This window comes from Mytilus edulis, chromosome 1 (assembly GCF_963676685.1).
Source record: "Mytilus edulis chromosome 1, xbMytEdul2.2, whole genome shotgun sequence".
In the NCBI taxonomy this organism is placed as follows: domain Eukaryota; kingdom Metazoa; phylum Mollusca; class Bivalvia; order Mytilida; family Mytilidae; genus Mytilus; species Mytilus edulis.
Window position 1 is genome coordinate 84,523,778 of NC_092344.1, and position 21,681 is coordinate 84,545,458.

Below are 21,681 nucleotides of genomic sequence, written 5' to 3' on the forward strand. Positions count from 1 at the left end.
ATTTCTCCAGTGACAAAGTGGGTACGTGGGTATGTGAGCGTGCTCACTAAGGTTCTTTGATGTCCTTATTTTTCTTTGATCGTAACATGGTTGTTTTTTCATGATGGTCAAACAATCTGTATACTTTTGGTGAACTTTTTGAGTTACAGGACTTTCTAACTAAAACAGGGGTATGTTTTTTCACAGTTCGCGCTGTATCTCAAAAACTATTTATGATTATTGCTTAAAACTTTACACACTTCTTAGTTATATTAATCTGAAGATCTGTATACTTTTTGAGGATGATTCAAATTTTATTTAAGAGTTATTGAGTTAATGAAAAAAGAGGGGTTTTTCACATGTCGCGCCATATCTCAGAAACTGTTTTTAATTAGCGCATAAAATTTCACATACTTGTTAGTTAAATTATTCTTAAGATCTGTACTCTTTTCGTGATGATTCTTTAATTCATTTTTGAGTTCTTGAGTTTTCATTGAGCTTCAATTTCGTATCATAGAAAACATGTTGTGATATATAAACTTCCTTTTGAGCTTTTAAGGAATGAGTCAGAATATACTTAGCATGACTACCTGTACAAACCCCATGTTGTTTTGAAAATATGTATTATGTGTTTTTCATAAGACGACGAGGGTATCATGCGCTCGTAGCGCAGCTGTTTATGTTGTTCTTTTTTTTTTAAACATATTAGAGAAATGACGGAATGACAGCAAATACAATGCAATTTCCAATATAATTAATACAAATGTATTTCCAAATAGCATAATTCTTTTAAGGAATAGTTGATATGCACTGATTTTCGAACGTGCCCATACGATATCAGTTTTTTTAGAAATTAGGCTAGAATTGTACACTTGAAAAATCTAATTAACCAGAAGGACCGAATGACAGACAGAGGAATGAACGTGCGATCTTTTATGTACCCCGCAATGCGTCTCACTGTGGTGAAAAAATATCGCATAATACCAATAAAATTACGCAATGAGAGAAGTATTTGGATTTTTGCAACTTGTCACCCTCTCCCCTCCCTACCAACCAAAAAACAGCATTAAAAACTGAGGATAAAGTATATAATAGTACAATATTATAAAATTGACTTGCTTTTAAATCGGATTTTGGGTGGGTATAGTGCAGGGATGGGGTCGATTTAATACTTTAAAATGTAGTCGATTAAATTACAATTACATTGCTAATAGAATGTAATCAATTACATTACAATTACACCCTATTTTATATGTAATCGATTACATTAGATTACTTTTCTTCAAAGTAATCATGATTACTTTAGATTACTTATGATTACATTGTATATTGCAAAAAGTTTTTTTTTATAATTTTTATCCTCACAAAAAGCTAATTTTGGTGATTTTTTTAAAAGCCTTAATTAATTCATCTTATTTAAAAGAATTTACAGATAAGTACAGTACAACATGTGTAATTTAATAAATTAGCTATAAATGCTATAGACAAGTGTCCTTTCTCTATGAAAAAGATATAATTTTTTTTTTTTCTACAAATTTTAACCAACTGCCTAATTAACAAAAAACCTGAACAAATAAGGAAAAATTAATTAAGTATAGTTTAGTTTTATTGTATTTTGGGACATAATTGACACATCCATTAATGTTTTTACAGATGTTAATCACTACTTCCATTATTTTGGAAAATGACGCAGTCATTGTTCCATTACTGGCGACCTGAACTTCATTACATTTCTCTGCCTACCGCGCTTGGTTTCGTATTTACTATTTTTCATACAAACTGGAATCTGCTTGTGTTATCATTATGCATGATCATTGTGTAGTAATCAGCCAGGAACCAGTTTACAAACTAACTGGTTTCTGCTTGTATTTCAATACACTCGAACAAAGTGTTGTAGTTTGACAGGAACCAGTTTAGAATTTGTAAACTACAAAACGTAATCGGTAATTGATCATTCCGTTTTGGTGTTTCATACCGACTTATATGGTTTGAATAAGCTTAAGCCCCTTCAAACATTAATGTGATAGGTATATTAAAGACTGTTTTACAAAAGGATGGAACTGTTTTGCTTTCAAAGTCGTACTATAGTGTTATCTGTTATGTACGGATTTCCACTCTCACCGGTTAATAACTTCTTTTACACGTGCTTTTGAAACTTCCTGTTTAAACATCGCAAGTTTTAAAATTGTTTTTTGAGTGAATTAAACTTATTGAAACAATCATGAAACGTTCCAGAATCATTTTCAAGCAGTTTCTTTTTCTCTTTGATGATGGAAAATATGTTTTCTCAAGAAAATACCGCAAACGATCGCAAAGGAATTGAAACGTACAAGTCAAGTCAGCACCTGAATAAATTGGCATCTAGTCAAATCGGCACCCATTTGACGTCAATTCGGCATCCAATAATATTTGTTATAATATTTTCTATTCAATTAATTAATAACAGGTACCAAGTACATAGTGAATTTCACTGTGAAATCCACCGTCACTCACTGAATATGTTGTTGTGTATTTAGGTTAACAACGAAACCAAAGTGAATATGTTGTTGTGTATAAGGGTACAGTAAACAACGAAGCCTTTACCCAAGCTATTGTTTTAACAATTAGACAATAATTAAAATAAAATGGAAAACTATGAGTCCCTTTCAATAAATCAAACTTTCATGCCAAATAATTAGCAAATTTTAGGGTTTTTTTTTCAGTAAAGTTTAAACAGCATTAAACAAACAATCCTGTAAAATGCTCAACTGGTTAAAATAATGCATAAAAATATCCAATATCTCATGTATTAGTCCAAATAATAATGACGTCTGGCAAGGCTATTTTATTTTTTTTCTGGGACGCCTTCCTTAGACGTTCGTAGGAAGGCTTTGTAAGAAGGCTTCCCAGAAAAAAATTAACATAGCCTTGCGTTCATAAGAAGGTGTCCCAGAATAAAATTTAAAAAGCCTTGCCAGACGTAATAATTATTTGGACTACCGTAACGGTTACTCATATATATATGATTGTTGTTTTAAATTGCAATAACAATACGCTATCCAAAACATGATTAAGATTTATTCAACACAAACACTCCCCAAGGGTGACTGGGGAATAGAGATATGGTCACTTGGTCTTCTCCCGACCGGCAGTAAAACGCTTGCTGAAGTGGGGCGTCCGTTTGGCTGTGCGGGATGTATCAAGTTCGCAGTCACGTACGGTCAGAAGGGGGACGTTAAATCTGATGCCTCGTGTAAAGAGAGTGCCACGCTCTTTGCACGTTAAGAACCCTTGCAACAACTCTTTAAGGGGTCCGTAGGTGGCCTGTTGCAAGGCCAAATTTCTGTTCCTATCCAATATACCCTCTTTTTCCGGTGGCAGTCCAAATTTCTCCGACCATCATCCCAGATGGCCTCTATTGTATCAACCTACCTATTGTATTTATTGTGAACTTGTTCTCGTCCTGAATATGCATGAAATATTTGCCACTGGACGTTAAGCAACCAACAATCAATCAATCAATCAACACAAACAAAAATGCTGTCTCACTTTATTTTAAGACAATGACAACAATTATACTTATAAGAAAACACTTGCTTACAGAGTTATTAAACACAAAACCAATTAAGATTGGGTGCGAACATGTAGGGTGTGAAAGTGAAAGAGGGCGAACATGAGTTGGGCGCGAATGGACTCAGACTATGTAACATTGAGAAATATACAAGCCTTTCTACGGTATTCATTTGTACAATTCAGGTAGTCTTGACCTATTCATTTGTCTTAAAAAAAACAGCCAGTTGTCACCTTCACTTCACACACACACATATACGAATATCAATTATTTGCTTACAAGACATGTTGCATTGTTAAACTAATTACGGTATGTGAAAATCAAGACTTGCATAAAAACTATCCCAATATTAGAGACAGTGGCGTCATTTTTCTTCAGAGCTTTCAGCTCTTTGATTAAACAAACAATAGGTGAGCTTGGGTATTAAAATTTATTGTCTTAATAACAATATCAATAAAGTTAAAAGTGGTTGATTGTCATTATTTGTTTGAAAATTTGTAATACTTGATCTAATTAATAATTAATAGAATTATTGCCAAGTGAAAACATAAAAAAACTTTGTAACTTAGAAAAGTATATACATTTCTCTTTAAATTAAGAAACAGTTTATTGTAATAAAAGATATTTTGTATTGATGAAACTTCTGACATCACCTTTTGTTTACTATGCACATTGTTTGTAATATAATGCGATATGTATACACTGTACATGTACTTGTTTATACTGATGAGCTGTAAGGCTCAAAGTTAATAAAGAATAAAAATAAGAAAGCAGATATTATACACCAATTTATGGAAAACAAAATTTATTAAATTTGTCAATACATGAAATCTGGTTTTAACTTCCATTTTGAATTAAGTGGGCTCATATATTTATGTCGGCCATCAAAGTCAAAATGGAACTAAATGTTTTCTGCATTTGAATTTCAAAGTAGTTATGTAAAAATATTGGGTAAACTTATATGAAATTGGAGTTAATATCAGAAGTTTTCGATCAAGGGGGGAAAAATGCAATCAAGGCATATTCTTGTATCATAAGAGCTCAATCTCACAACAAAATATTGGAGAGGCAATTTCCTTCAGTAAACTGTTAACAAAATAAAACACTTGGTTATACTAATTTGTTATATAGATGATACAATTTATCCCTTTAAACAAGGTCCCATCATTGTGAATACTAGTTTCATGATTTTCATTCAAGCTTTACATTTTCTTATTTTCATCTTGTCTATCAAAAACTATTTTCATATTGTATATATATATATATATATATATAAGATTTGTAATCAGCAAGTAATCATATGAATGTAATCTTAAAGTAATCTAAAAGTAATCATGATTACACCTGTTTTTTGCAATGTGATTGATTACATTATGATTACTTGTAATCAGAAATGGCATGATTGCTGATTACATAGGATTACACTGCAAAATGTAATCGATTACAGCTGATTACAATTACTGATTACGATTACCCCATGCCTGGTATAGTGTGGAAAGTTGGGAGAAGAACAAAAACAAACCTAAAGCTGTGTGTGTTGGGGGGGGGGGGGGGGGCGGGGGGGTATAGGTAATATGTCCAGTCCTCTCGCTATTAATTCAATCGTTTTTTCCAAATAAAAAAAAAAATTTTAATTATGGTATGGTTTCTCTGTCTGTCTGTCTCTGATAAAAGCCTCCTTTAGCAAATTGAAGGTTCTCCTTTATAAGGTTTTTTTTTTGTTTTCTGACAACATAAAAAAAAAGAAGATGTGGTAAAATTGCTAATGAGAAAACTCTCCACAAGAGACAAACATAACACAGAAATTAACGTCTTCATCAATGTGCAAAGCCCATACAGCATAGTCAGCTTTTAAAACTGCGAACTTTTAAACTGTTAGGGAGCCTCCAAATTTTATTCAATTGTAATCATTGACCCGAACAAAAGTTTAATTTTATGAATAAATGTGAAATTCTTGAAAGTGATTAAAACGTGAATAAAGGGATTTTAATGGGGTGTTGTAAAGAAACAGCAGCCCACCAACCAAAACAAAACAAAATCAACATTTAGTGGTCAACATATGGTATTTATAAATTTGAGTGTGTACAGTACATGTACCTGTATGTCAAGTTCTAAATTGCTGAGTCTTTAATTTTAAAAGCCGTAAAGATTATCAACAGTCCGTATTAATATTTTTCTTGAGATCTATGTTTCTCACTTAGACCACAAACAAAGAGATGTGTTTAAGATTCACATGATTTTATTTCCGAAAACAATATTACGAATTTCTAGGTAGCTCTTTGAACAAGCAATATTTATACATTTAAAAAATGTCGCCGGTAATTTGCAGAGATAACGTCGAAATTGTCTGCCAGCGACGTCGTGCACTTTAGCGCTAATGTTAAGGTTACAAAGGGGGGACGCAATTTTTAGAAAAAATTGCGTTTATCATAAAATCCAGCACGGTGACATATATTTTTTATTTGAGATTTGGAGAAAACATGACAAAATGCAGTTTATGCAGAAAAATGACAAAAATTACATTTTCAGAAACAGTTTATTTCCTTATTTTTAGGTTTAAAAAATTAACACTTTGAGCATCTGGTCCGTAATGTCAAGCCAGGCTTGAACAATTGTATAGTCATTTGTGTTGGGATTTTTTTTTTCCTTATTGTCACTTATCACAGCTTCAGATTGAACCCGATCTTAATAATTTAAGACGAAGAATATTTGATTCAAAAATTTTATAACAATGCCTAACTTTTTTACAAAATAGCACAAATCCCCAATTTTCAGCCTCAATTTTCTCGAAAACAAGCACGGTGACCTATGATTTATTTCGGGTTTTATTTTTTAACTCGCCAAGGCCTACAACATATATCAAAATTATAAAAATGACATTATATAGAGAAACTGTATCGGATGCCCTTAAGAGCCTCTAGTTATTATTCCTTAGGAAAATTTGGAAATCAAAAGTACAGATTTTTATCTAAAGAATTAATTTGGTGACATGAAGAATTTTCAATAATATAAAGTTATTGGAGTTCAAAAAGGTTAAGATATTAATTAAATATCTTAAGGTTGTGTTAAATTCTAGAAATTTGATATTCATGTTCACATGTGTTAAATAAGTTTTTTTTTACATATATTTAGCTAGGCAAGTTGAAAGTCAAATATTAAATGCTTGTTAGATAATTTGTTGATGTTTTTATTTTAGTTTGAATGTTGTGGAGCTTATGGCAGTGAGAACTCATCGCATTCCTGGGCTCTTTACCAGCAGGAAACTTTCTGGTATATTGATAAATACTCCAGTAAGTTTACATAAATTTTACTTTTTTTTTAAACTGTCACAAACAGACATATTTACACTTGTATGCAAATTTGTCAGTCATTAGTTAAAATCATACAAGTTCCAATCAAATTTGACATCACTTTAAAAAAAAAATGATGTCAATATTAAAAGTAAGTGTTGCTTGTCGTGATAAGGTTATTTGGAAGACAGATCTAAGGTAATTAAATAGTTGTTTTTTTTATCCCACCTCACGGAGAATATCCATGACTATATAATCTATACAAGTATAACACATACTTCAGAAAGAAGATATTAAGTCATATGCTAGGTAACTCAGGTACTATCCTTGATTGAAAGAACAGCATTCAAAGAATTGTGATTTTGCATATAAAAAAGACTTATTAATTTTCAAATTTGTTAGATTAAGGTAGCTTTTTTCAAGTTGTTTCAGCTTAGTACTTGTTTAAAAAAAGAGATAAGCATGTTATTTTTCTTGAAAAATTCAAAGGTTAAATCTGATCTAATCTTTTTGGATTTAATTTTAGATGGAAGTTTGGTACCAGAAAGCTGCTGTCTTAGAAAATCTCCTAAAGATCAACACCAGCTTGACTTGTGTACAGGGAAAATTCAGTCTGATCCCAACTGGCCACCAACGAAACTACCACCTGTGCTAGAGACACCTCTTAATTACACTCTCTATACTACTGTAAGTTGTGAAATGAAGCGAACTTAGTTACAATGGACTTATTTTAAAAAAATTGCAGGGTGGGGGGGGGGGGGGTGTTTATGGCTCAAAATGCAAAATGAAATGTTTCAGAATTAGGGGCAAAAGAGGCAAATAACTACTCACTTTAACTAGGTATTTCTGATCAATGGACAATTTAAAAGCAGTGTACGGAAGGTAATTCTAAAACAATAAACATACAATGTTGGGTCTGTTGGGATTTTCCTCCTTTACACTACTTGTATATTATGTATAAAGAAATGTCAGGTTTTGGACTAATGGGGGTGGTAGTTGTTTTAAATTTTTTTCTTCAAATTTCTCAAATTCCAAATTTTTGAAATGTTTGAAGAAGAAATCTTAAATTGCACAATATTGTAAGATCTTGACATTTGTTTTGAGTCAGAAACTCATATTATGTCAAGAAATTGATCACAATTCAAATTCAGAACTGTTTCAAGTTGTGTCCATACTTGCCCCAACTGTTCAGGGTTTGACCTCTGCAGTCGTATAAAGCTGGGCGGAGCACCTGGTTCCATTTATATTATTATTTTTTTTAGAAGAGAGGAAATATCTTAACAGAGCAGTTAAGAAAATGAAAGACATGTATATTTGCTGATAGTCACTACCAAAAATGATATTTTTTGCTAAGTTTAAATTTGTATTGTGTAGAATGTTTGTTAAAATTAGTTGAATTGTTATATAATATCTTTTGTCCTTACAAAAAAAATAAATAACCAAAAACACCAAAAACATATATATTGGAATGCAGATTTATTAGATTAATATTTTGAATAAAATGTTCCGTGTTTAGCAGTGCAATGTATTTGTATTTGAAATCTACTGTCGATTCATTAATTTTCGATGGATATCAATTTTCGTGGATTTCGTGGTAACAAGGGAACCATGAATTTAGACATTCAACAAATTGCAAATTTTCTAAAGGAATGAATGCAGACTTTGCCAAAACCACAGAATTAGATATCCACAAATTTGCAAGTTTTCCTCAAACCACGAAAATTGGTATCCACGAAAATAAATGAATCCACAGTATTGTAAAATAAAACTAGGATCTTAAAACTGAAACAATGCTTTTGGTCTACCTCAGTAACACCTTCAACATTGTACAAATTCTGATAACCTTTATATTTTAGGGTTGTTATGACAAGCTGCATGATTATCTTATAATGAATGGCATTATGATTGGGACAGCAGCTATAGTTGTGGGTGTTTTTATGGTGAGTTATCATAGTCTTATGATTTAATATGCTTTTTTCTCATCAACGAATGTGCAATAATAAATCAGTGGATAATTTATGGGACTATAATATACTGACCCAGAGATAGAAAGAGCTATTACCAAACGATAATATATCATCATTAATTGCTTAAGTGATTCTCATTATTTCTTGCTAGTTGAACCATGAAGTCATTATAAGGTTAGGTATAATACACTCCTTTTGGAGTAGTGTAGTCCTACAGACAGATAAATTGGTTATGGAGGGTAGTATACCTAACCTATTAATGACTTCATGGTTCATCTTGCAAGCAAGCTAGTCATAGATATGCTTTACCTAAACACTCAATGCGTTTTGCTGAAAATACCTAACAAACCTCCCCATGCAACAAGGTGCAGCCCAATCTTTTTTCTGTTTTCTTTTATCATTGTGCTAGATATTGGATTGTTAAGTTTACGAGAATAACATAGAATGTAGCATTTTATAAAGTATGAAAATAATAAAATGTGTAATAATAGCCAATGAGACAACACTCCACTAGAGGATAATTGGCATAGAGATTACCAACTATAGGTCACCATACTGCCATCAACAATGAGTGAAACCCATACTGCATAGTCAGCTATAAAAAACCATGAAATGACAAATAAGAAACTAAGGGCCTGATTTATGTACAAGACAATGATTGAAAAACAAATGATATACAACAACAAACACCAACCACTGAATTACAGGCTCCTGATTCAGGAACAGCATAACATAGGAAACTATAACAATCAGTTGAAATCATTCATACAAATGATTATTATTTTTTCTCTTTCAGATTGTTTTGCTGACATTTGGGATAATATTTTATCGGAACATGAACTCATCTTAACATTGTTGTTGTTCTTACGTCTGTGATATGTAGTCTAGTCTAGAAGTACTTAATCAAGATAAGCACAATCAGTATGGTATAGGATTGTTTTATTTTTAACGGAAATCGCACAGTCTTTTATTATGTAACTGTTTTCTAAACCTGTACAAAGAAGAAAAGAACAAGTTTTTGTGACTTATCTTTTGTAATAAGCATCAATCTTCTTTTATTTGAGACATATGAAATAGAATTGAAATATTTGAAGTAGATTTAGTATATTTAGGATTTCTTTTCTTTTTTATATGACATTTTGGTTACCTGTAGAACTTGACTCTTTTTTAAGTAGGGAAAAAGCAAGTGGTTCTTAAAGGAAAATCCTATCACCATATAATTTCTCTGATCATGCATATATTGGTTTTCTTTCTTTTCTTATCAATCTAGTAAAACTATAGTTTTTATGTTAAAAAATACATAAAATATTATTCAAAGTTACTTTTTCAGAAATTTGAAAGCTAAAAGAGGTATTCTGGAAATTAAGAAAACTTTTATATTCTGTGTGTTGCCATCACTATTTCTACTTAACTTTAAGTCAGTATGATTTATCTTGGTTATGTAATTTGTATATGACATTCCTTAAAATTACTTTGTAAATAGGAAAGGTGTTTTAGTATTGTTGTTTGTTTACTAAACCAATGCAGGGATGGAAAAAAGAAAAAAAGTATTTTGTTAAACTGTGTTATAAATTAACTTCTTGTATGAGATTATTTTTATGATGGAATGAATTAGTGTATATATTTTTTCTAACAAAAAAATGATTTGTTATCTATGGTGAGCAAATGAAATAAAATTAATAATTTTAGTAACCTGTAGGCATTGCTTAAAGAGAAGGCCCCTTTAGCAGCCGACATTATTGTTACAATAGCGAAGTTGCATATTTTTTCTAAAATTTTGATTGAGATTTATAAAAAAACAGCAAATGTTAAAATCTAGTGTCTTAATGGTTAAATGACATGAAAGAGACAATAAACAAAATTCCATAAGGCAAGGTCCATGAGAGGTTTCTATGATTTTTGTCGTTAAGTTTTCCTGTTTAAACTCACATCATTCACAATGGCTATGTTATTATTTGCTGCTTTTGTTTATAATTTTGCTTGAAAATATGCTTTTGATAAATTTTCACACATTTTAGTAAATTCTAGTGAAGCTTTATTAAATGAGATAAGTCTAAATCTTTCATTCTCTTTTCCTTGAATAATAAATAATACAGACATTTAAAATCTGTGGAAATATATATAGAAGTTATACATATCAGTCTTTTTATAGTCCTGTCTAGTATGATGGTAATTTTGATATGTTTGAAACACTGAAATCATAATGACATTGATTAGTGAAATGATGCAAGATCATTGTATTAAATTGATGGCTCACTACAAAAATTGTTGTAAAAACTTGAGATGGGAAGATATATTTCTTTAAATAAGATGCAATTTTTTTTTTAATTATTTTGGTAGCAGGTAATGAGCATTCTTTATTGGTGTGTTGAGATCAGGAAAAAATGTTAGACTGCTAGTCTATCAAATTTTCTTCAGAAAATTCTGGATTTAAATTTTGTTTAGAGACAGTAAGTATTAATTATCCAAGATAAAACTATTGTGTTATCATGTAAATAGTATTGTAAATATATGAAAGGTATTAAATATTATCTATTGTATTGAAAATAAAAAGGCAAAGTATAAGCTACAGTCTCATTGAAAGGCAATATCTCTGAGATGAGATGTAGCTGAGTAACATCTATCTTGAGATGAAAGACCAAAGTTCTGTTTATCCCTATTTTCTTAGGCAAAGTGAATGTTGTTGGCCAGTCATAGTAATATATTTAAGAAATTATGGATAATAACAATTCTAATTAAGTATAGATGATTTAAAATGTACTAAAACTGTTACCAAATATATATGTTTGATAGAATATAGCAGTGCTGTATATATAAGAGATGTGTCTATTTTAATTAAAATAAGGATGAATGATTTTCTTTGAAAGCAGGTTCTTTCAATTGCTCAATAATAAAGAGACGAGTTGTGTTATGAAACATGTTAAAAATAATAATTATGCATTCCATAAATATTAATTACATATCTATTTAATATAAACATATCAAAGATAAATTATATTTGCTGACTTCATACATATTTTTTTTTTCTGCAACTTTGATTGTTTTTGCTGTTAGCATTTAAATTTTGTAAAAATGTATTTTTTGATTTTTATCCCTTTCAATTATAAAGCAATCCCACTGATCTGTTTATTTTCACTCATGCATTTGTGTAGGAATAATTAAGGGTTAAAAGAAACACTTTTTCATTTGAATTCTCTAAATAGGTTGAGTAAAATAATTAAAAGTTGGTTTTTTTTTGGCCTAATTACACATTTATTTTTAAGCTTTGTGAGGTGGAGCTGTTGTCAAGTTCTTGCATAGACTATAAAGCCTGTCTAAAATTCATGATTTTTTTTCTTTTGTAATATTTGTATGATGATAATTTATAAGATGTGCATTCTTACTGTCAATTTAAAATATATAAACTGATTTTCTTGTGGAAATGTGTAAATAAGGTTACTAGCCTTTACAGTGTGTGATATATTTTCTTGTGTTTTAATTAGAATTTAAAATTGTTTATCTTTTTATCACTAAAAATAATTATTGACTTCATATAACCTGATAATACTCAGTGGTTATATTTAAGAGTATGATGATTAAATTTTCCTTAATGTGTTGATTTTATGTGACCCTCAGTTTCAATTGATATTGTTGCCCACCGGTCTGAAAGTTAAGCAAGCAACAATCAATCAATCTATCCCTGAGAAAAGATTTAAATTACAATCATTCAAGAAATACAATGACAACTATTTCTCAGTTTTCTATTCATTTATACATGTCAAATTTTCTATTCATAATATGTTTCAAGAAACTTGTACGATATTGATGATTAAGTAGGCTTCTGTTTCTATAAGAGATTCTAATCTATTAATCTATATTATGGTAAGGGTATCACATGCAAAAGTAACTTTACAATAATTTATAAGTTAGGTAAAGAAGGCTGAATGAAATAAATTAGCAAGGCCAGTAAAAGATTCATTGTAAATTTTGTATATTATATGTAAATTCTCTGAATATCTGACTAGAAAATCGTTTTCTGTGATTGTTTTTGTTTTTTCTATAAAAAAAACTCCTGTTGTTTGACATTTGTGTAAAAGTTTTTGTATAGAAATAAATTCATATTTGAAAAACGTAAACATTTTAAAATTTAGCCTGCAGAGCTCTTAAAAAGGTTAACGATTTTTTTTTTTATAGTGAAATGTATATTTAAAAAAATTAGCATTTGAAACAAGTGTTCTTGTGGATTCATTAATATTTGTACTATTTTTCTTGGTAAAAATTGTATTTTCATGGGTATTATATTTCATGGATCACAAAAGTCTGCATAAAAAGTTTGTTCTTGGTTGAACATTTATTTGTGGTTAGCATGTAACCTTGAAACCCATAAAAATGGGTATTCCATGAATGATAATATATCTAAATTAAATTTGAACCCTTTATTCAAATGAATGATGAATTTGTACTTAACAATAAAGGTGATATAATAGATTTTAAGTATTTCATACAAATAAGTCCTATTTTTAGAAAACTTAATTGTCCTCATATAAATACCTTTTTGTTGAAGAAGCAACAATAGTGTTTTTATTAATTACAACATTTTATTACTTAGATATTTAGAATCACTATCATGTTGGTGTTTATGTTTTATGTTATATATCATTATAAACTGTCAGCAGAAAACATTACCATGCTTGAGGGGATGACACAGGGTTGCTCATTTCTAAAATCCTGCTTTTTTGTACTTTTTTCTCACTCTCCAATTGTTTTCTTCTTTTTCCTAAATTCCACTTTGTACCCCAGTATATCTACCATCCCCATTTATCTTACCCCCTATATCTCATATCCCATAAGCATGTCACCCCCTCCTCATCCTTGTACATGTAGTTTATTGTTTGAAGTACATCTGTGATGACATTAGCACGTTTTAGTCAGCTAAGAGTGCCAAGAAAAACAGCTAAAATATATCCAGCTTCTTATTTATTATTTTACTTATGAAAGGTTTTTATTATAAATGTTAACTGTTGTATAATTTGCAAATGAAAGATTCATCATGCATCATGATGCGAGGGAATAAAAGTCTGATGATTTAATATAAGCAAGAAATGTAAAAGTTTGGATGAAGGAATAGATATTTGATACTTGCATATTTGCTTTCCACCTTGTAGTAGATTTTTGATTTGGTCACACATTATTTAACAATGAGCACCTCTATAATCATGTATATATTGTTATTATAGGTTAGATAATTTCTTCTATTTGAAAATTGTAGCAGTTTTAAATAAAAATAATCTTATAAAATTAACAAACTAAATTTTAACAATATTGGTGGTTTTATAAGTGCAGGGTAGTTTTTCAATTATAAACATATAGTGTTAATGCATAGCTCCAGATTAATTTAAATTGAATGGGATATCTTCCATATTTTTGAAATACAATGTACAATTCCCCCCCCCCCCCCCCCCCCTTCTGACTTCTAATCTAAATCAAAGAAACAGTAAAATTACCTATTGAAAAAGATGCTCAGATTGATAAAATATATTTGATTTGAAGAAATGTTTTACGATTTGTCAAGAAAAAAAAATTACAGCTCTTATTTCATTGCAGGAAAGAATATTACATAAGTGTATTTTGTACTCCTTGATTTTAAAATGACAGTGGTATTTAGTCGGATTGTGAGGGTGAAATTCTAAAAACATGTCAACCTGGAGCACAGCTGATGTTATATGATTATATATCACAGAAAATATTGTTGGATATCATATCTATTTGTTTTATGTACATTACATTTTATTTGTTTGTCTTGTTTTGTAAATAGAACATTATTTATGATTTTTTTCCTGTTTCAAGAGTGGTAAATTAAATGTGAAACTTGCTTTAGTGTTTTTGTTTTTTTTTATATACAGAGCAGCTTATAACAGTTGTTGATTCATGCGTTTCTTTCATTTAAACAAAATTTGGTAACTATCCAAAAATAGCTGCTACCAATTTAATGAGTAGATGGGGGATGTTGAAACAAATTAGACCCCAATCATCCAAGAGGTATTTAAATAAATGCAATGTGTCAAGCCTGCCAACCAACATGGCTGCTAAAACTAAGATATATCATTTGGGTAAAACCTGATTATGATCCATTTCCTTTTAATCAGTTATAGAAGGAGAAAATCTGATTGGGTCAACAATGTTCAGAATATCTGCCAACCACTCATTGTGAAATATCAGAAAAGTCCTTAAATGAGCTATAACCCTCAAGTGAGGCATTTTGAATATTATCTTCAAATCTATATTATAATATTAAAGTGAAACTAAAAAAAGCAAAAATTATCTACAGAAAAAAAAAACACCACAAAAGACATAAAGTGAGACATGTAGTTTTCAATAAAATACAAGAGTCCTAACATGATGTCTTATGAGTGCTATCAGAGATTGATTTTTTTTCAGCCAAAAATGTACACGGAAAAAATAAGTTTATAGGAATTAAAAAGGAGATGTGAGGTATACATCAATGAGACAGCAACCCAACTACAGAAATAACCGCAGCCATCTCAAGAGAGACGTGTACAATCTTGTGTCATAACATGATGTCTTATAAGTGCTATCAGATTTATATTCTTTATTATTCAGCCTGCAGTGTACTCTGAGAATTAATTGTGAAATAGAAAAAAAGATATAAACTCCTCGATGTATACATAAAGTCTACAACAAATAGACAGGTGACCACACAAACACAATATGTCTTGCTATTATTTGTCTTGATTTTATAAGAGATATATAATTCAGTTGAAGCAATTAAAAGTCTGCTATTAACAGGTAATTCTTCAAAAGAGGAGGAGGTAGGAGTTTTTTTTTATGCCCAACCTTTTATAGTAGAGAGGCATTATGTTTTCTGGTCTGTACCTCCGTTCGTCCGTCTGTCTGTTCTTCCATTCGTCCCTCTTCAGATTAAAGTTTTTGGTCAAGGTAGTTTTTGATGAAGTTGAAGTCCAATCAACTTGAAACTTAGTACACATGTTCCTTGATATGATCTTTCGAATTAAAATGCCAAATAAAGAGTTTTGACCCCAATTTCATGGTCCACTGAACATAGAAAATGATTGTGTGAGTGGGGCATCCATGTACTGGGGACCCATTCTTGTTTTTTGTTTTTTTTGTTGTTGTTTTTTTGGGGGGGTGGGGGGCTATTATGATATGGCATGTGACCACTAACAGTTGTCGTTCCTCACTGCTGTGGAACACACTCCCGTTAAGTAAAATGATATGGGTAACCAAGGGCGGATCTAGCCATTTTAAAAAGGGGGGTTCCCAACCCAGGCCAAAGGGAGGGTTCCAACTATATGTCCCTATTCAAATGCATTGATCGTCCGAAAAAAAGGGGAACCCCAGGAACCCTCCCCCTAGATCCGCCATTGGTTACACTTAAGGTAGATGGGGTGTCTAAATTATAATCCATAGAATTTTTTAATAATTTGCCAAAATGAAGTTTATATTATGCTTTTTAAAAAAAAGTAATAAAAAGAATGGGTCACCAGGCTTTTTTTCATGCTACACGGTGTTCAAAATTGTCAAATTTTGTATAGATTATGCATGGAGAGCCGTGGTGTAGTGGTTAGTGCATCGGACTACTAACACAAAGGTTCCTGGTTCGATTCCCGTTTGGGATGGAAATTTCAGGAACTCAATTTTCGGCTCTCCCTTGACACCATCTGCGAGTATGGTCTTGAGGAAACGATGATAGTCCGTCGGAAAGGGACGATAAATGGCTGACCCGTGTTAAGAGAGAGCCACATTTCTTGCACGTTAAAGACACCCTTGTAGATTTCGAAAAAGAGTAGGCTAATGCCGCTACAAGGCAGCACTCGCACCCGTAAAGTGGAAAGGGATTAATATAAGTTGCAAAACTTGTTTCCCAATCCACTATAAATAAATATGTTTAAACTAAAATGGAAACCCCAATTTTCTGCAATAAAGCGTAAACTACACCATAGAATTTTGAGATCACATATGAGAAGACAGCTTTAATAGTATGCTTTCAGTTAAGAAAAAGAAAAAATGGGGTCACCGGACCTGTTTTCTTGTTACATAATAAAAAAGAGAAATTCCTAACACATTCTATTGTAAAAATACCTTAATCTGAATTATCTGCCCTTGCATTTGAGTTGCCTCCCCTTATGTGGCAAAGTTGGAAAAAAATTGTTCAAACAAAAAATTTCTGTTTTTTGTAAAATACAATCATAAATATGATAAAACATGTCATTTTCTATGTAGAAGTGGAACTTCTGACACATGAATTATCTACTTCTCTAAAAATTTGCACATTCTATTAAAGATCTAGACCTTGTTTTCTGGTATTTCCAAATCCAAGATGGAGGAAGACACCCTATCTACCTTAAGTCTGATGTTTTTAAATCTAAACCACCCCATTTTCTCTTTCCATACAAAGTAACACAAGAAAAATGGAAAAGAGACTAGTAGATCAACCCAATGAACATACGGATTTCGCTCAGTCCCGTTGAGGGTGGAGTTTTACCAACAGAACTAAACTGTGTACTAGACTGCAGTTGGATTACCAATAGTGCTTTGGAAACCTATTTGTAAATATTATTTGTTGAAAAAGGTATGATAAAAGAAAATAAATTTTGCAAAATTTGTGTTTTTTATCAGGAAAAACCCATGATGAAGACTCATTTTATGGTTGAGTTGTTGTTTAGAATTTTTTTGGACTATTTAATTTTAATCTGTATGATCAAAACTTCAAAAAGTACGAAAAAGTCTAAAAACCTTACAAACGTATATGATATGTATATAAACGATCCAGATTTTTTTCAATACCTTCTCTGAGGAAATTATGTGAATTGTGTACTATATATTATAAGAGTTTTAATCCCATTACATAAAATTGAGAATGGAACATAGTATGCTAACTTCTGAAAGAAGTAGCTTGTTTTGTTGCATATTATGTTTGAGATACATATTTTGAAATTTTGAAAAAAGGCAGGACAGGAGTTTGATTAAAAAAAAGGGACTATTATACTAAGTATGTTAGGCAGCAACCATTTGATTTTCGGGGGGGGGGGGGGGGGGCTATGGATTTTTTCGCCTGTGGCGAAAAACAATATACTTTTTTTGCGACAAGTCGAAAACATTTTTTTTCTTTCAATTTTAGCATTACATGTAGTGGCAGCTGAGGGTGAAACAAACATTTTTTTTTCTCAGAATCAAAAACAAATTATTCAAAAAACTGGAAACAAACTTTTTTTTCCAAAAAAATCCATAGCCCCCCCCCCCCCCCCCCCCCCCCCCAAGAAAATCAAATGGTTGCTGCCTTAGTATAGTCCCTAATAAGACACTCAAGGCCGTAACTAGGCCCAATATATTAGTGAGGCAAAACATTGAGCCGAGCGAAGCGAGGCGAAAATATTTTGACAGGGTATGGAATGAATGGTGCAAAATCCTGCATTCTAGGCATTTTAAGAGAGTTTTACAATGTCTCAAATTTAGACACTTTTCATACATTCATTTATCATTTGAAGACATGTAGATAGTAACACCAATTTTTTTAACACTTTAATTTAGTTAATAAATCAGATAAAAATCTAAATATCTATTTAAGTTTGTAGTCAGAACATAGAGCAAAGTATATCAGTAGATATTGTTAAAATTGGAGTTTGCCAATTTTTCTATGGCCAGTTTCGTCGAAACGTCTCAAAATGTTTTGTCTGCTAACATCCTTATCCCGATGCACATGAAGCATGGCAAGACCGCACAATCTCTCGCCACTCATGCATGCCCTTTCCCCAAGTTTTCAGTCGTCTCAGGGCAGAAAAGGAACGTTCACAGCAGACGCTCGTCACTGGTAGCGTTAACAGAAGCACAAGAACACGTCTTATGTTTGGATAAAAATCCTGGTGTGTATATACAAGAGCTTGCTGGAGTGAATTTGGAACAGATTCCTTGTCGGCGAACTTTGTTTTCCATCTAAGGATCTCCTGCTGCCAGTTTTCAATGTCCGGCAAATCAGGGTTGTATGCTTCTTTTATCTCATCTATGCATTCATCTGTCAGGTAGTCAAATTTTCCAGGTAAGAGGTATTGACCCATCATCAGTTGTCGTTGTTCTTGTGGGAATCTTCTTTCAAGCTCAGTACACACGGGATCTAAAAAGGCATAGAAAATTGAAACTCGCCAAAGCTGTTCTGCTGAGTCAACATTTGGGTTGTCTCTGTGAATTTGCCTTCCAACTCTTCGCCGCGGCTGCAAAATTATTTCTACTACATCTGCTAAAACACGGGCTCTCTCGAAAAGTTTAGAAAATGCTTCCTCTGATCTGATCGATTTCAGAGTTCTTAGCAAGTTCCGTGCCTCATCAAAGGCCACTACCATATCACAGTCAACTTTTTGCAAGGAAAGTGTCAAAGGCTTCAAAAATGCTAAGACATACTGTCCAACAACTAGAGCCATAATGAATTCTGGGTCTTCCATCAACCTTCGATGACCACCTGCCTTAGATTTTGAATCGCCACTGCTTTTTTCCTCAATCTTGCATTGTGAAGTTGTTCGTAATTTGTGATTATTGCGGACAATGCATCTACCCGAGCCGTCCAACGGGTTTCACTTAATGGTTGTATTGATTTTTTATGCATAGCTTCCTGCAATAATTTACCGCTGCTATCGTCTTCCTCGTTTATTTCCATTATCTTATTCATAAGGTCAGACTCGGTGAACATTTCTTCTTTAAGTATATTCTTTCGGTTGGCTGAAGCACAAATGAACCAGGTTAGTTGCACCACATTATCCATTATATTGCGAATTGGGTGAACAACCTTGCAACTTTGGGTCACAACAAAATTAAGGTTATGGGAACGACAATGGACATAGTAAGCTCTGGGACTAGTTCTCCGAATGCGAGTTTGGACACCGTTTACGTGTCCACTCATGACACTAGCACCGTCGTAGCCCTGTCCTCTTAACTTTTCAATCTCTATTCCCCACTTATCTAAGTATGTCAAGATGTTCCCAGCAATATTTTCAGCGTCTGTTTTTGTCAGTTCTACGAATCCCATAAATTCCTCTCTGACCTCTGACTTTATCCTGTCTACATACCGAATGCACAATGAAAGCTGCTCCTTAACGCTGACATCGGTAGTCTCATCAGCACATATCGAATAAAATTCGGCTTGCTTACAGCCATTAACTATCTTCTCGCGTATCTCGGTCTCACAGCAATAAATCAGTTCATTCTGAACCTTCGGCGATAGGTAATGTGGACCTTGTGACTGCAAATGGTGACGTAAAATTTCATCAAATTTAGCTACCCATTCCACAAAATACTGAAAATTACCGTCTTCCTTTTTCAGTTCCTTATCCCAGTTTCCCCGGAGCGCAATATTCCGTTGTCCCAAACTAACAATAACATCTATAATTGCAAGCAGTATCTGACGATTACGAACTATCTTGTTCTCGTACGCTTTGCTTATACTACTACAAATATCGGGTTTACTTTCATTCGAAACCATAATCAGATTATCGGCCTTTTCTTTCGCAGCAGAGTGTAATTTGCTATTCTCATGTATTCTGAGTGAACCTCTCTTGTCACCGGATGCGTTTTTCCAGTCACGAAAACCAATCATTCCAAACAATCCGTCACCGTGACCGTCACCAAACACTAAGCAGTATGCACAATAAGCGGCATCTTCTTCAACTGAGTAGCGCAGCCATGGATAAGTTTTTTCCCAGTCCTTGGAATATTTTCGTCCCTTTGTCGTTGGAAATGTTTTTACATCACTACTGCTCGGAGTAGAAAGAATCTTCAATTTTTCATTTTCAGAAAAACTTTGTTTCTTAATAACGAAAGGATCAAATGATAGGCCAATCTCCGTCACCTTTTCCATTACTTCATCAGTCTGTGGTTCTAATGGTAGCACGCTATCATCAACACAATGATCTACGTTAACTTCCGATTCCTTCTACATCGGCGCAATAGCAGCATCGGTAGTAACAGTTGTGTCTGAAAAGGGGAATTAGGCTTTCCCGTAAGCAAACAAACAAGACATTCAAATTCATAGATCGAAAATTAACTGATAACGCCATGGCCAAATAAGAAAAAGACAAACATAATTTTATATTGATTAGACCGTTGTTTTTCCGGTTTGAATGATTTTACAACATTAATTCAAATTATTTTTTGGGCCCTTTATAGCTTGTTGTTCGATGTGAGACAAATCTCCAAGTTGAAGGCCTTACACTTACCTATAATGTTTTACTTTTATAAATTGTTACTTGGATGGAGAGTTGTCTCATTGGCATTCATACCACATCTTCCTATATCTATATAATAGTAAAGGACATAACATAGAAAGCTAAAGACTAAGCAACATGAACCCAATCTAAAACTTGGAGTAATCTCAGGTGCTCCGGAAGGATAAGTAGACCCTCTTCCATATAAGACACCCTTCGTAAATAGTCTAATTCGTAAAAAAAAAGGGAACGCCGTTATGGGATTGTAGTTACAACATGGGAGCATGTCTGATATCATCTGTGTATTAACGGATATTCCACAGTCAACCAACTCGTGATGGCGTCCGTGAAAGACATGTATATAATTTTATCCAGAGTAAGTTTACTTGTGAGATAATATGGGTACAGGAGAATTTTACTGGAGTTTTCACCGTTTGTAAACATGTAGGTTCGTGACTTCAAATAATTTCGTTATTTCGGTAAATAGTCAGCGGTAAAATATTAATTTTAGATCAAGAATCGATAAATAAGGGGTGTGGGTGTGGGTCCGATCCCGAATAGGATTGTCCTGAATATATAGACACGTCATGAAAATCGGTAGTCCCGAATTGAAAAAGACCAAATTATAATGATATCCCGTTTTAAAGGCCCTGCCGTTCTTGGAGTCAGGACAGTGCAAATTGGAA

The 21,681-nt window shown here is 32.4% G+C and overlaps 2 protein-coding genes across 3 annotated transcripts in view; one reads left to right on the plus strand and one right to left on the minus strand.

Annotated features, from left to right (window-relative positions):
- LOC139492896 (tetraspanin-11-like) overlaps positions 1–14,637 on the plus strand; it is a 28,216-nt gene extending 13,579 nt beyond the window's left edge. For both annotated transcript variants that reach the window (XM_071281049.1, XM_071281053.1), the window contains exons 6-9: positions 6,726–6,819; positions 7,346–7,506; positions 8,676–8,759; positions 9,583–14,637. In XM_071281049.1, coding sequence (XP_071137150.1) covers positions 6,726–6,819; positions 7,346–7,506; positions 8,676–8,759; positions 9,583–9,636 — 393 coding nt within the window. In that variant the 3' untranslated portion in view covers positions 9,637–14,637. The remainder of the gene's footprint in view (positions 1–6,725; positions 6,820–7,345; positions 7,507–8,675; positions 8,760–9,582) is intronic.
- A 4,602-nt stretch (positions 14,638–19,239) lies between these two features.
- Positions 19,240–20,649, minus strand: LOC139488204 (zinc finger MYM-type protein 1-like). The gene has a single exon (XM_071273705.1). The coding sequence runs from the start codon at positions 20,647–20,649 to the stop codon at positions 19,240–19,242; it is 1,410 nt and encodes a 469-aa protein (XP_071129806.1).
- Between the last annotated feature and the right edge of the window lie 1,032 nt (positions 20,650–21,681).